Source organism: Anarrhichthys ocellatus, unplaced genomic scaffold, assembly GCF_004355925.1.
Source record: "Anarrhichthys ocellatus isolate YVR2014 unplaced genomic scaffold, GSC_Weel_1.0 scaffold8, whole genome shotgun sequence".
Classification (NCBI taxonomy): domain Eukaryota; kingdom Metazoa; phylum Chordata; class Actinopteri; order Perciformes; family Anarhichadidae; genus Anarrhichthys; species Anarrhichthys ocellatus.
Genome location: NW_022280038.1, coordinates 4187555 through 4201258, shown reverse-complemented (window position 1 = coordinate 4201258; position 13704 = coordinate 4187555). Strand labels below are relative to the sequence as shown.

The 13704-nt window shown below is 45.0% G+C and overlaps 1 protein-coding gene across 2 annotated transcripts in view; it reads left to right on the top strand.

The window, feature by feature from the left end:
* The window catches only part of fto (FTO alpha-ketoglutarate dependent dioxygenase), a 115241-nt gene extending 110064 nt beyond the window's left edge, over nt 1–5177 (top strand). Inside the window, exons 9-10 of one of the 2 annotated variants that reach the window (XM_031848554.1) lie at nt 2859–2999; nt 3706–5177. In XM_031848554.1, the coding sequence (XP_031704414.1) occupies nt 2859–2999; nt 3706–3712 (148 nt within the window). In that variant the 3' untranslated portion in view covers nt 3713–5177. Of the gene's footprint in view, nt 1–2858 lie in introns of both variants that reach the window. The other variant, XM_031848553.1, reaches the window with a different exon arrangement.
* Nucleotides 5178–13704: the final 8527 nt, after the last annotated feature.

Here is a 13704-nt window from a genome sequence, read left to right as displayed (position 1 = left end):
GGGGGGGGGGGGGGGGGGGGGGGGGGGGGGGGGGAAGGAAATCGATGAGGAGCGCATTACAGTAAAACGTATTGATTAGGAGACCTGCGAGCAGTGTGTTGGTCGCGGAGATGGTGGAATGATGCAATGCTTAAAGGAATTTATCCTTTGACTTTTACATTAACCTTTTATTGACTGCTTTGCCTGTCCATAATTAACACTCACTTTAGCTAAAGTGGTTAGTTTGAGCGCAAAGGGGGGCTCCGGACCTTATTGCAGCGAGGGCCGTGGAGCTCCCGCCCCAGCCGCAGGTTCAAGTGCACTGCGCTGCGCGGAGGGAAAGGCCTCTGTGGAATAGAGGCGATAGAATCCTAGATACCTTTCACATTAGCATACCATTTGAGCGGGGGCCTGCCAGGCTATAAGGTTTCAGGGCAAATTGAAATGAGTGATTGTGTTGCCAATCTCTCTTGACCGAGCGCCAGATGGGATAGTTAGGCCCATATCTGTCTGGGGTTAATCCATTGGAACAGCCTGGACTCACAAACACATTCGCTGCCTCCTGCAACCCCCCCCCCTCCTATGAACCTCTTTGTCTTTGACCTTAACTTTAAGGTGGGCTGCTCTGCCATGGGAAAGTCTTGTTTGTACGCCACTGTGGCTTACACTGAATTTCGAGCAAGAGCCCTGGAGAGCTTAAGGCACCTCGCTCGATATTGACTTTTTGTTTGGTTCCATTTTAGCAGTCAAGGGACGGTACGCTGTGAACAGTGGTAGATTGTGTAAAAGTGTGTGCTGAATTACCTACACTATATTATCTTTGATAGTGTTCCAGTCTTGATATCTTTTATATCTTTGGTAACCCAGGAGCCTTCTATTTGCAAGCTAATGTTGCAAGATCCCTTGTTAGATAAATGCAGCAGCTCTCATGAAGGCGGCTGGTCAGGTTTTTACGGCATGTTGCCTTTCAGAAGGAGTCAGGGCAGCAGGAAAGAGGCGAGTGTTTTCTCTCATAGCTCTACTGCATGAATACTTAATCAGACCAAATCAAAGGCCTGTGGTGTCCTCAAGCTGATGTCAGCAGCACCACACAGTGTGACTGGGTGCTGTCTGGGTCAGTTTTTCTCTCTCTCTCACACACTCTGTAGATATGTATGCCAGCCATGTCCTCCTCCTCCTCCTCCTCCTTCTCTGAAGTGGCGCTTCCTTTAATTCGCACCCTAAATAAATGATGAGAACATTTAAACACACGGCTCGTCGCAAAGCCCCAAGGTCGCCTAATCGTATTATTTATGAAGTGATGTGCTACATAATGGTACTTAGTGCATGTTAACAGATGCTATTATCAGGCACTGATCCAGGGCGCAGAAGATATATTGGAACAGTGGATGTTAATGCTGCTCCTCACCACTGTAATGCAGCAGCTCTTTAAAGGGCTAACCGCACCAAAATGCAGCACTTAGGCTGAGAGCCAGTCGAACATTAAGTGGCTCCGGTGAAAATATATAACCACAAATTGTGGCAGCCCCCGGCTGTCCCCTGACAACTTTAACATCCCCTCATCCATCCATAACCGGCCATCATATCCTTCTCTTCAGCTCTCTGTGCCTTCCCCATCCCCTTCTGTAGTCACTGGCCACAAGGTGGTGGTGGTCTTGTGTGTGTGTGTGTGTGTGTGTGTGTGTGTGTGTGTGTGTGTGTGTGTGTGTGTGTGTGTGTGTGTGTGTGTGTGTGTGTGTGTGTGTGTGTGGAGGTTGTTTGAGGTTCTTTAGGGTGTGGATGGGGTAAAGGAATATGATAGGACCAGACCCTGGTATCATGACTGAGTGGGTACTAGAAATGGCCTTGTGGCTCTAGAAGGAAATCTTAGGCCACCACTCTCACACACACACACACACACACACACACGCTACACACACACAAATGTCATCCTCCTCCTCTCCCTCTTTCACCTCCAGGTCAGGGGTCACTCTCATCTGTCAAGAGGCAGAGGGAGGGCAGATTTACAATGACAGCGGAGAGCAACACCAAGTCACCACAGTAAATATTTACACTGGTCAGACAAAAGATGTGGCTCAGGTCTGTGGGGGTTCCAAGCACTGTAGAAATTACAACTAACCCCAGATTATGAATCATATGAAAATAACAGCGTGACGTGAAGAGGGCTGGATTTGTCATGATTGCAACGACAGAGAGTGATGTTCTTCTGAAAGCATGGTGCTGTGTGTGAAGTATGAATGGGACATTAATCACAATACATGATATCATGATTTCTCCTCGGCTTGATACTTTCCTGATGCAGCAGTGTCTCCCTATCGCTCAGCTGAAGCATTTGTACAAATAAATTCCAGTGTCCTTTGTGCACACAGACACACAGACACACTTACTCTCTCATATCCTGGAGGTTTTAATTGAGGCCAGTATTATTAGCGGTCATAAAAAGGAGAGGAAACACACAAGCCGACTGCTTCCTGGTCAAACACACATTACCCACTGTGTGTTTAGGGAGGAGTTAACACACACACATATCATTGACTTAACAACTTGACATTTCTGGGGTCGACCGCTTTAAAGACCCCATCAGTCAATACAGGAGATCCAGAAAGAAAGATTCTTCTTCTTCGCCCGCTACAATCCCTCTGCTGTCAACGGGCACGACTTCCTTTAGAATGAATAAAGTTGCAATTGCAGAAGGATGTAGAAACATAACTCTTGATGATTTGAGAAGTGCCCACATCTCACAAAAGGAGAAGCACCGGTAGAAAGTTTAACGAGCAACTTGAGACGTGTGCCCGATTGCTGATGAGTGTCTACCAGTTGGTTTTGATGGGAGGGAGGAGTTAATGGGTGCGCTTGTTTCCTGTGTCCTGTCGCCTCAGGTGCCACTCAAGTCTGGCGCAGACATTACCCCCTCAGGAGGCCCCAGTGGACCGGCCCTTCTGGGGTGTGGATGACCCCAACATGCCGCTGCCCTTTGATCTGGCTGACATCATCAACAGAGTGGAGTCACTGCTCTGGAGGTGGGCCCGAGATGTTGAAGTGGGGAAATTTGAGTTGTATGTGCACGTTGTACACATACAACTCGTTTACTTGTTAATCATCTGTGATTTAATGGTCATTTAATGTATTTATTATTTTTATTTTCACATAAATTCACACAGCCACATGGGTGTTGGTGTGATTATTTGCAGACCAATGCATGATTCGAGACATGATGAAGAGTCAAGTAAGATAGATAGATAGTATTTTGCATGTTGTGCATGTGAAGCAACAAATGCCGAAAACAACATTACAATATCACTTTTTCAACATTGGGAGCTGCACAAGGCAGAGGTTTGTCCTGGCCTTGACCACTTCAACACCTGCGTTCACACATATTTTACATGCACACTCTACAATATGCTCAGCAAGTCCTTTCACAGACTCCAATAGTAGATGTATTCAGTGGTATTCAGTAGCATTGGTGGTTGGAGTGGCCAATACAATACATTACACTTGCTGAAGTTCAACAATGTTGGTCTTCCTATTGATCAAACATAAAAGTATCCTGGGCCCCTCTAGACCTGCATTAAGGCATTTCAACCACTCGTCTCAGAGCAACCCTTTGAATGGTCAATATATAAACTCAACTGAGCTTCTGTAAATATATTACGGTCACAATTACATCGCAGCGTTAAGATAACCTCATGTCCAATCATAACATATATGTTTCGTCTTTGTCAACAGGATGTGAAGGATGGATAGAGGAAGTGAGAAGGGAAAACCCACCAGCTTTTGTGAATGCCCCCCCCCCCCCCCCCCCCACATCAGCTGAGAGGACAGACACCTCTGTTGTGATTCCACCAAGATTGATTTTGTTTCGATTGGTTCTTCTGCACCCCTCCCATCCACCCCACCCCCCCCTACTCCACTGACCCCGGCTTCTCAGCCACCCCTGCTTGGAGTTGGAATAGTGGAATAGTGCTTCAGTAACATGCCAACAACGCAAGCTTAGCGACGAGCTACTAGTGTCACGATGGTCTAACGAAACATAATAATAGCGGAACCTGCATTTCAGTGTTAGCATACATTGTGTAACTATTTATTATTTCAGTGTATTCTGTTACTTAATCTCATGTAACCCAGACATGCTTGTATCAATAGACTAACTCATTGTCAGTATTTACAGTGCACGCATATATGCTTTCTATTCGTCACACAGTGTTATAATACAGTATACAACAGTACAAATTGCTCACATAGTATTTCATTCTTCACTTGTGTATATTGTGTTTTATTGTGTTCAGAAATAGAATGAACCTGAAGCGACCAAAGAAAGATTATTGGAAGAAAGTCATGAATGTCACCCAATGGAGAGCGTGAAGAATGTGCTGTTCAGTGTTTTACGACGTGATTGTGTGCTTGTGCCATGCGGAGGTGTGACAGCCTGTATGTGTGCATTGGTTTGTTTGTGTGCATTTAGCCATGTGAATATACATGTGATCAGTTGTTGGCCTGTGTGTTCGTGCACGCTTCCTCTCCCACATGTCTACATGACGGCACGAGTGTATGAATGTGATAGTGTGCGTGTGTGTGTGAGCCTGTAGGCAGCCTGCCGGTTGTTTGTTCTTGAAGATATGCATATGGAGAAACAGAGGCTAGCAGCGGGGCCCCTGCGCCTCTGCTCCGATGAAAGGCAACACTGATAGAATGACCCGGAACACAACCGCCATTTCTCATAAGTACAGCTGTTCAATCGCTTTTAATTACTCTTAAAGTGTGTAGAGCACCACATTCCCCTGTAATGCTGCAGGCCATCCGAGAAAGCGAGAGAAAGATCCGGCGCTTCTGACAAAATCCACTTTCAAAACAGCTAAGAAGGGTGGAAAAGGGGGCCGGCTTCAGAGCAGTGTAGAAGCCCTACTTGTTTGATTCCTTTTCTCTATCTAGCTCATGATGAAGTAGAGACGCTGTTTACTATTAAAAATGCAGAGTGCACTCCTTTTTTTTTACTTCTGAAGTTTCCAAGGCGTTAATGGTTGCCAAACGCTGTTCTTCTTGCTTCTTCTTTTGCAGCGCCTCTCTTGTTTGTTGTTGTCAGAGATTTGTTTGTAGATCGGCAGTAGCGTTGACTTGTTTGAATCACTCTGTGCTCCCTGTGCCACAGCTTGTCTGTCTGAAGCATTAGGAATGGCAGTAAATAAAAAGAAATCCAACAACCTGCGTCCCTCTGTTCTCTGTGTGCTTTTGTCCACTATTATTTTTTACGACAGGTACAAAACTTTCTTCTTACTTGCATGCGTGTGTGTTTCAGTTTAGACGTTGACTGGTTGTATTTCTCCTCATATTTTTGACCTGACCTTAAACCGAGACAAGCCATGCAAGCATGTGTCTCCTTGCTCTCCCTCTGTGGTGTAGTTGAGTTACTGTCCTTAGACTCTCTGTCTACCTCAAGATAAAGAGAAATAGTACTTGCATGCAAAGTAGGCCAAAAAATAATCCCTAACATTTGAATGAAGTTGCTGTGAGTGCAAGAAGGGTCAAGTTCACTGCACCAGGACATTTCACAGTGCCAGGCGCAGACATGCGTCCAGAACTTTTAAATACAAATACCATCCATCCATCCATTATCTTTCACCGCTTATCCTGTTCAGGGTTGCAGGGGGGCTGGAGAAGATCCCAGCTGACAGGGCGACGGCAGGGTACACCCTGGACCTGGACAGGTCGCTAGACTATTACGGAGCTGACATATATAGACTGACAACCATTCATGCTCACAGCCACACCTACGGACAATTTAGAGTCGTCAATTAACCTAAGCTGCATGTCTTTGTGCCCCGCCTTTGCCCAATGTCGGCTGGGATCAGCTCCAGCCACCCTGACCCTAAACAGGATGAGGTGTTGAAGATAATGGATGGTAATACAAATACATTCATGTTTCCCGTGGAGAAAACTATCTTTGGTTTGAAAGCAAAAGCAAATAATTAGATATACTTATCGGATTATGACTAGCATGGTACTGCTTTTTTTTCACATAACTCAAATATTCACAAGTAGAACTGGTTTTCCATTACTTTTGACCTCCAACTCCTCCTACTTCCATCTAGTTTGAATGCAACCATCTCAAATAAGTTGTTTGAGATGGTTGCATTGTTGTATGGACCAAATATGGCAATCATCAGCAGTGTTGCATCATTCAAGGGATTTTGTTGAATTAGTTGGGTCTTATTCTGTTAGCGTTTCTCTATGAAGTTTTGTACTGACATTCATGGTTCCCTGAGGATGAACCATCTTGATTTTGGTGATCCCCTTGATCTTCCTTTTACACCACCAGCAGGTTAAGTGAAATATCTTTACATGTACAACATTCATTGGCACAAAATTTTGTTAAAATGTTCATGGTTTCTGGATGATGTATCCTAATTTTGCCAGTATGAGATTCAAATTCGTGGTTTTGAGTGAAATGTCTAAACAACTAAAAAAAGGATTGTCATGATATTTGGTACACATGTTGCCATTTTACTGATGAACCTTTTCCATGCACACCTCTAATGCCTGGAAGAAAGTAGGCACACAAACCAAGTAACAGGGCGTAGAGGGTTGTCACATTCAGCACCATCATTAGGTCAAGGATTTAATTTGTCCAATACTGTGATGAATAAATACTTGAGAAAACGAATGACATTCCCTTTGTGTTGGAAACTAAACATGCTGAAGCAGCAGCAATGGTAACATTGTTATTGTGAGTATGTTGGCATGCTGATGTTAGCATTTGGATCCAAGCATTGCTGTACCTAAGTACAGCTATGGCTGTAGACTCATCTAGATACAAAGGTAATGGAAGCACAAACAACTGTGGACTTTGTTTCTGATATTTGAGAAGTGGACATGAAAGACGTCTGCTCTTTGCATCTTCTTCTTTTCAGCCCGCTGCCAGCTTTCTGTTTTCTCTAAACTTCACAGGAACCGGCTGGATTAGCAGATCAAACCGCTTCTATGACGGATTGATTGATGGATTGATTGATTGAGTGATGTCACTGTCAGTGTTGAAGTGATGGCTAATGTTCTGTATGTGTCTCCAAAACCTCAACTCCACACCCCCTTCCAACAGTGGACCGCCATCCCAGAGGTCACCCATGTTAACCACTTCCTGTAGTGGCTGAGTGACTGAGTGATGGATGAGCGCGGAGCGCTCTTCCCTCGGGGGCAGACTGGAAAAGGGCCCCACTTGAAGAGACAATTACACAGCTCTGGTGAGAGCCACAGGTATGCATTGTTCTGACCGGGGTCAGCCACCAGCCAACCAGCCAAGCCACCCTCAATTAGGCCAACAATAGGTGCAGGGATAGATAAAACAACCAGGTGTGTGGTGGGGAAAGGTATCAGTTTGGGGTCATATCCAAGTCAAATGTTTCGGTGTGTGGCTATGAAGCCCGAGTTGATTGTAGTGCACTTTGATGAAATCAGGAAATGGATCTAAATCCAAATTGTTTTTATATCCAATTTGTAAAGAAGGATCAACAAACGCAACATATTTATTATGTTACTGTGGTGAATGATGACAACAGAAGACATTTTTATTTTATGTTTAGAATGGAGTAAATCTGACCTCAAGCCTAATGTCATACAATGTCATATATTAAGATTGCATAACCTGTCCTTGCTTTTTTGACCAGCTTGGTGCATTCTTCTGACTTTGTACAAAACACGCAACAGTATTTGCGTTGTGTGTCTACGCGAATGAATACATGTGTAAAGTTCTCTGTGAGGATGTTTGTACAAAGGAATAGATGTGTGTAATGTATCTCAATGTGTGTGTATGTGTCCCAGGTTTCAAAGTGCAGGCTGGTGTTGGAGGCCCTGGGGCCAGAGAGGCAGTAGTAATTGTAGAAGCAGGCTGAAGAGCTGAAGATAGCATCGCCGCTCTGGGGCGGCTGTCAGCAGTGGGACGGGCTGCACTCATTTGTCACCAACACAGACAAACACCACTCTGCACCGACAAAACACTGGCTTGATTGACTACATGTGAAGCAACACCAGCCCTAATGTTTTGCAACTGTTAATTGCACTAAAGGTCATAAAAAAGGCAGACCGCCGGAGGTTCATGTCAGTGTAAATATTAGGCAGCATTTACAGTGACTGCTCTGACACTTACGGTCACACAGACATTACGGGCCTAATCAATGTAAAGATAAAAGTTTTGTCTTTCAAGCCAAAATATTTTCCTCCTATCAAATCCCATTTTAATCATGTTTTTTGATTAATTTAGAATTATTGATGACGGTATTTTAATGAAATGTGTCTTAAATAAAATGTAATTTAGTAAGATCAAGATACAATGACTTGATCCGACCGAACCCAGGGGCCACTGGAGCTGTTGAGCTGATGTCTAAAATCTCTTCCTGCAAACCAACTGCCCTCTCTGTTAGCAGGGTGATCACCACTGACATGCTCACTGCCCCCTGTTCACTGAGTATTAGAGTGAAAGGGAAGTGATGGGGAAGTCTTGATGCTGATGCTGTCAGGACGCCTGGCAGCTGAGCAGCCTTGATGAGTATGAGTAGAGGCTATGGCGTGATGAGTGTGTGCGTCTTTATGTGTGGTTGAAGAGTGCAGAGGGGCTCTTGCGGGAGAGAGGCCCTGCAGATCAAACACTTGCCTGTTAAAATATAGAGCATGTTTGTGGGTCGTCGCTGTGGCCCTGGCTCTAGTGACCAGCGGCCCCGATATCATCAGTCCTGCAGGACCTTGCTCTTTTTATCTCGCCCTCACTCATTTCCAATCTGAAGTGGCTGACCCATTTTCGCACACCTCTGGTCAAATTTCCTACTCAATCGTCAGTTACAGTCCAATCCAAAAGGGGCTTCCTTAAAACAAAGTCATATTTGTAGCATTTTCACATTTTCATTTTAATTAAATGATTTCTGGATAGATTTAGATACATCTTCATGATTGCCGTGAACAAAAAAAGGTTGTGTGCAAGAAGATTGGGAGCCTTTATAGGCGAAACTGCCAATTTGTCTGTTGGCATTTGATCTGAGCCTTGCTTGTCAGATAACACTCAACTTTATTTCTATTCCTTTATTCGAGCATAATGCCAGTTCTCTCTGCTTTCATCGGTGACACATGGCGACAAAAGTGTGTTTTAGCAACTTGGTCTCAATTTTATGGTACTAAAATACTGCGGATAGCATCTTGACATCCTTCTCTTCCCTCCTGTCTCTCCTTCGCTACCAAGGCCTCATCCCCCGTTTTTCTTGTGCACTGCTTGCTGTTTCTCCAGAGCGGCGCTGATGCATCTCCCGCTCATACCTGTCTCACTCTCTTACCGTTGCAAGCCCTGTTAGCGCCCTGCCATTCATATCAGTGGGATTAAATGGATCGCTTTCCAGCGTTAGCAGCTTGTCCGCCCAGTGGACTTGATGTCCAGCCAAGCATAATTGAGTCATCTGCATCTCATCTAAAATGGATGAAAGGACTTTTTGATATCGCCAGCCCCTAGCCCCCCCCCCACACACACTCCCCCCACCACCACCACTCCCTACCCAGCAGGAGGGAGAGAAGGCTTAGGCTAGCATCACTTCATTTTAGAAAGATGGGCCAAGGGGAGAAGGAGGAGAAGAAGAAGTCAAACACCATGAGCCATTTGACTACTTGTGGAATGACAACACACAAGATTAACCCGTAACATCAAAGGAAAACAGATCAGTACAGGTACTTTTGCTTAAACAAGTAACACTACCTGGTTAAGGAAAGCTTGTGACCATGGTTAAATAATACCAATGTCAACTGATCTTCTTAATAAGTAACTTTACTCTGCGCTACATAGAACATCCTACTGTTTCCTGCTTTGGCCAGACTGTTAACATAGGCCATTTTAAGCTGTTTGCACAAACAACCAGTGCTGTTGTTTTTCTAGAGAGGACAGTTTCTTTTGCATGGTTGCACAAGATGAGAAGAGCGAGAACAAAGTGGCAGTAAATACCTCACAAGTGCATTCCACCTTGAGGCAATAATGGACGAATATGTCAACTTTTTTCAAAATCTCATTGATATATTGAATGTAACAAAAGGACATAAGAACAACCTTAGAACCAATAACTAATCATTAGATTTAATTTGATGAATTTAATGTTTATTTTTGGCAAATCTTGACTTTTTGGATTATGTTCTCTCTGGGTCTCTGAAAAGAAAAGAAAGGTAGACAGAAGGAGCATAGGTGTAAACATTAGAGGTAGCCTCCAAAGAGCAGTTTACATCTTAATCATTTGCACAGAATTAGCAGCTCTATATCTCTGCTTCTACACCACTGCCATGTTTAATGCATCACCAGGAGTCAGACACGATAAAATGGTGAATATTAGGTGATTTGATGGGCAGGGTAGAAGTGATAAGGAATGGATATGAGGAGGGCGGTGGGATAGTTTAAAAGAGGTATGGAGAGCAGGAATGTGTGAGGTATTCATCAGGAGAAACGCTCACCTTATCTGCTCCAACCTTGAGGATGATTTGCTGGCCAGCCCTCACCCCCCCTCCAACACACACACACACACACACACACACACACACACACAGACACACACATATACATATCCCTAACGTCAACTCGGCTGCCCCTTGATTGACAGCTCTTCAAATGAGTGTCTGAGTAGCACTGGGCTCTGGCCCTCCAAGTAAGTGGGCCATCAAATTACATCCAGGGGACCGACTGGCCCGCTCTCCCCTGGCAGGGGAGATCTATTTATTTGTCTGTTTATTTGCTTGGTTTAAATATTTGGTGGGGGGAAAAATATTGAATTTTTGTACCCCGGTCAAAGTCCCTTCATATTTAGTTAATAAAGAGCAGAGGAGGTTGTTTGCCCAGAGAAGTGCAGGTTAGAGGACTTTATTTAAGGGAGTCCTCAGAGAGAGCTGGTGACCTTCTTCTCGTGGAGGAGAGGGTTGTGTACACTGTGCTGAGATTCACTCTCTGCCTCGACCAGGCTCTGCTGTTCTTCAGTCTATTTATGTACTCAGACATGTTTCCTTCCCTCTTTTTCCCTGCTCTCCTGTCACTTCCTACCCATTCTTACCTTTCTTGCATCATCCTTCTGTTTCCTTCTCCACACATTCCTCACCTGACTTTTCTCCGCGTCCCTCCCTTCGGCCTCTCTTTCTGCAGAGCCTTGCTCTATTTGACTGGAGTCTCTCTCTGGATTCCCCGGGCTGCATCCAGGTTAAACTCTTAATTGCCTCGGCGGTGGGTGGTGGGAGGCGCTGGCTCACTGCAGCTCAGCCGGTCCCTGTGCAGGGGGCTGCGGGGTTATTGGGTAGGGTGAGTTGTTCTGTGTTGGATTGGGGCTGGTGTGTGCTGGCAGACAGTGCTGGGAGATGATAAAGACTTATTAATATAGATGATGGAGATGACCTCTGACAGCAGCTCTACAGCAAGCCTCCGCAGCATCTCAGAGAGGAGACTTGAGCCCAACACCTCTGTCTCTATCTATCTATCTATCTATCTCTTCTTCATTTGTCTGTGTCTCACGCTAACACTACCACCTTTTTCCGCACTTTCTCGCTCCATTCCTTAAAATACTCGTACATTTACTGCAACCACACGCCCACGATCAATACCCACTAGTGGGATTAATTTAAACTGGACATGCCGTAAATGTAAATGCGGACATCTGCAGTGTATGTCTGCTGTCCTGACTCCCCCATATCTGGACAAACTGCGACAGTGTGTGTGCATCAGCCAGCCTGACGGCTACAAGGCCCTCTCACCTTGTCACATACAACCACAACACGTGCGTGCTTCAATCCAGGATCCGAGCCCTGTTACGTTCTAATGCTTTTCTGCCACTAAAATAAAACCTGCAACACGACTGCTCGGCTAATCGATGGGATTGTATCCGCTTATAAATATGCTGACAGCTGTCAGGTCCATGTAAGTCAACGGTAAAGTCATCTTTTCCCCCTGCCCTGACGAACAAAAGAAAAGCTGTATACTGCACTGTATATGGGTTTTGCAGACTGAGAGAATCCAGCCTCAGAAGCCACAACACAACTCCGGCTCATTTCATAAGGCTATATTAGCGAATTAATGCCCCCCATCTCAGTGCTCCACCCCTGCCATTGATTCTTGTTTAAAAGGCTATGGGTAGTCGATACCACCTCCTCATCGCCATCTGTCTCTATTTACTAATAAATAAAGTGGAGAGCATTGACTAATTTTGGCCAGGCCTGTAAAAGCTTGCATGCTAATGAGCACTGGGCCTCTGTGGCCAATGGAGAAGGCAGAAGGTGGGGATACCTCTCCACTAACTCTGTCTCTGTCTCGATGGCTCTCGCAAGGCACAGCAGCACTCCAATCATGGTAATTGCCTGCCGGTCCAGTTGTTGTTTAACATCGCTCATCAGACGAAATGCGGTTTCACTTCAGCTGCATGGATTTTTTTCTCCTAGGCTTTCTTGTATGTTCATTCTGTCTCCCCCCCCCCCCCTCCCTTCTCCTAGTTGTGTGTAGGTCAGCTCTTAAGGTCGTGTCTAGTCGTTTGTCAGATGTGGCCCATGAGCGCTGCCGCACTACACTACGTCACGCTGATCAATTATGGATCATACAGATGGGCTAGTTTTCAATGGCCCCCATGATGCATTTGTTCTAAAAGGCGCTCAATCTTTTCTATCCACCTCCCTCCTCCTATTCGTCTTAGTTTTGCAATATCTACATGGGGAGAAATTTATGTTTGCATTGATAAAGATACGTAGAGGAGGAAGAAAAATGAATATTTAGATTGAAGGAATTTCCTCAAGGTGAAGGCGAGAAAAGCTTGATACACAGACTGACTCACACAGAAATGCACGATCATCATTAGTGTTGTAATAATTATTATTTGAAGAAGAAGAAGATGTAAAAGAACAAGAAAAGGAAGTCTACACACATTTACACACAGCTGTACTGACACTGATTTCCTGAGTGAAGGGGCGTTGCCGATGTGTGGAGGCTCTCATAGCTCAGCATAACACAGTACTGCTGTGTCAACTGTGACCCCAGCGACCTCGCAGGAGCCAGAGAATGGGCAGCGGGGTCGCTGTTCAACTCAGGTGAAATGAGGGGTCGAGGGTCAGCTGTCCAGTGTGTCAGGCTTGCTGATCAGGAAGTGTAGCCTCTCGCTTCGGGGAGTACACAGGGAGTGTCATGTTTTGGACACATACTCGCAGCCTGACATAAATCTTCCATGCTTACATGCAGTGGAGCGCCCTGCTAAGTCAGTGCGCTGCAGGAAAGTGGTGGGAAGATGCCAGTAACAGCTACTCAAAGTGAGCTGATTATTGGACTTTTTGTGCTGATTGGTGTTTGCAGCTCAGAGGGCACATCATAATTAATAATACTGCAGGAATTATTGGTTTAATTGCCACTGAGGTAAGTGAAAACCCATTAGTGTCGAATGCTTTGAAATAAACAAATTCAACCAGAATCCTGCTGTAACTTACATGATCTTTAATTTAAAAACTCCCACATCTTCTTCCATCTTCTTGATTTTGGTACATTTTGTATTTTATCAAGAAAATCTCAACTCAAGTGTAACCATTTCTACTTATCGTATGCATATTTCTTCTCCTACCTCGGCTGTCCTATACAGAGTGAAACAGGGCAAAGGTTCATGTTTGTTTGTCCCAACCCTTGCTCTCTATCTGCGGCTCACTCCCATTGTAGACACATCCAAACGGACCCCCTACCTCCGCCACACCGAGGCAGTCCGTCCC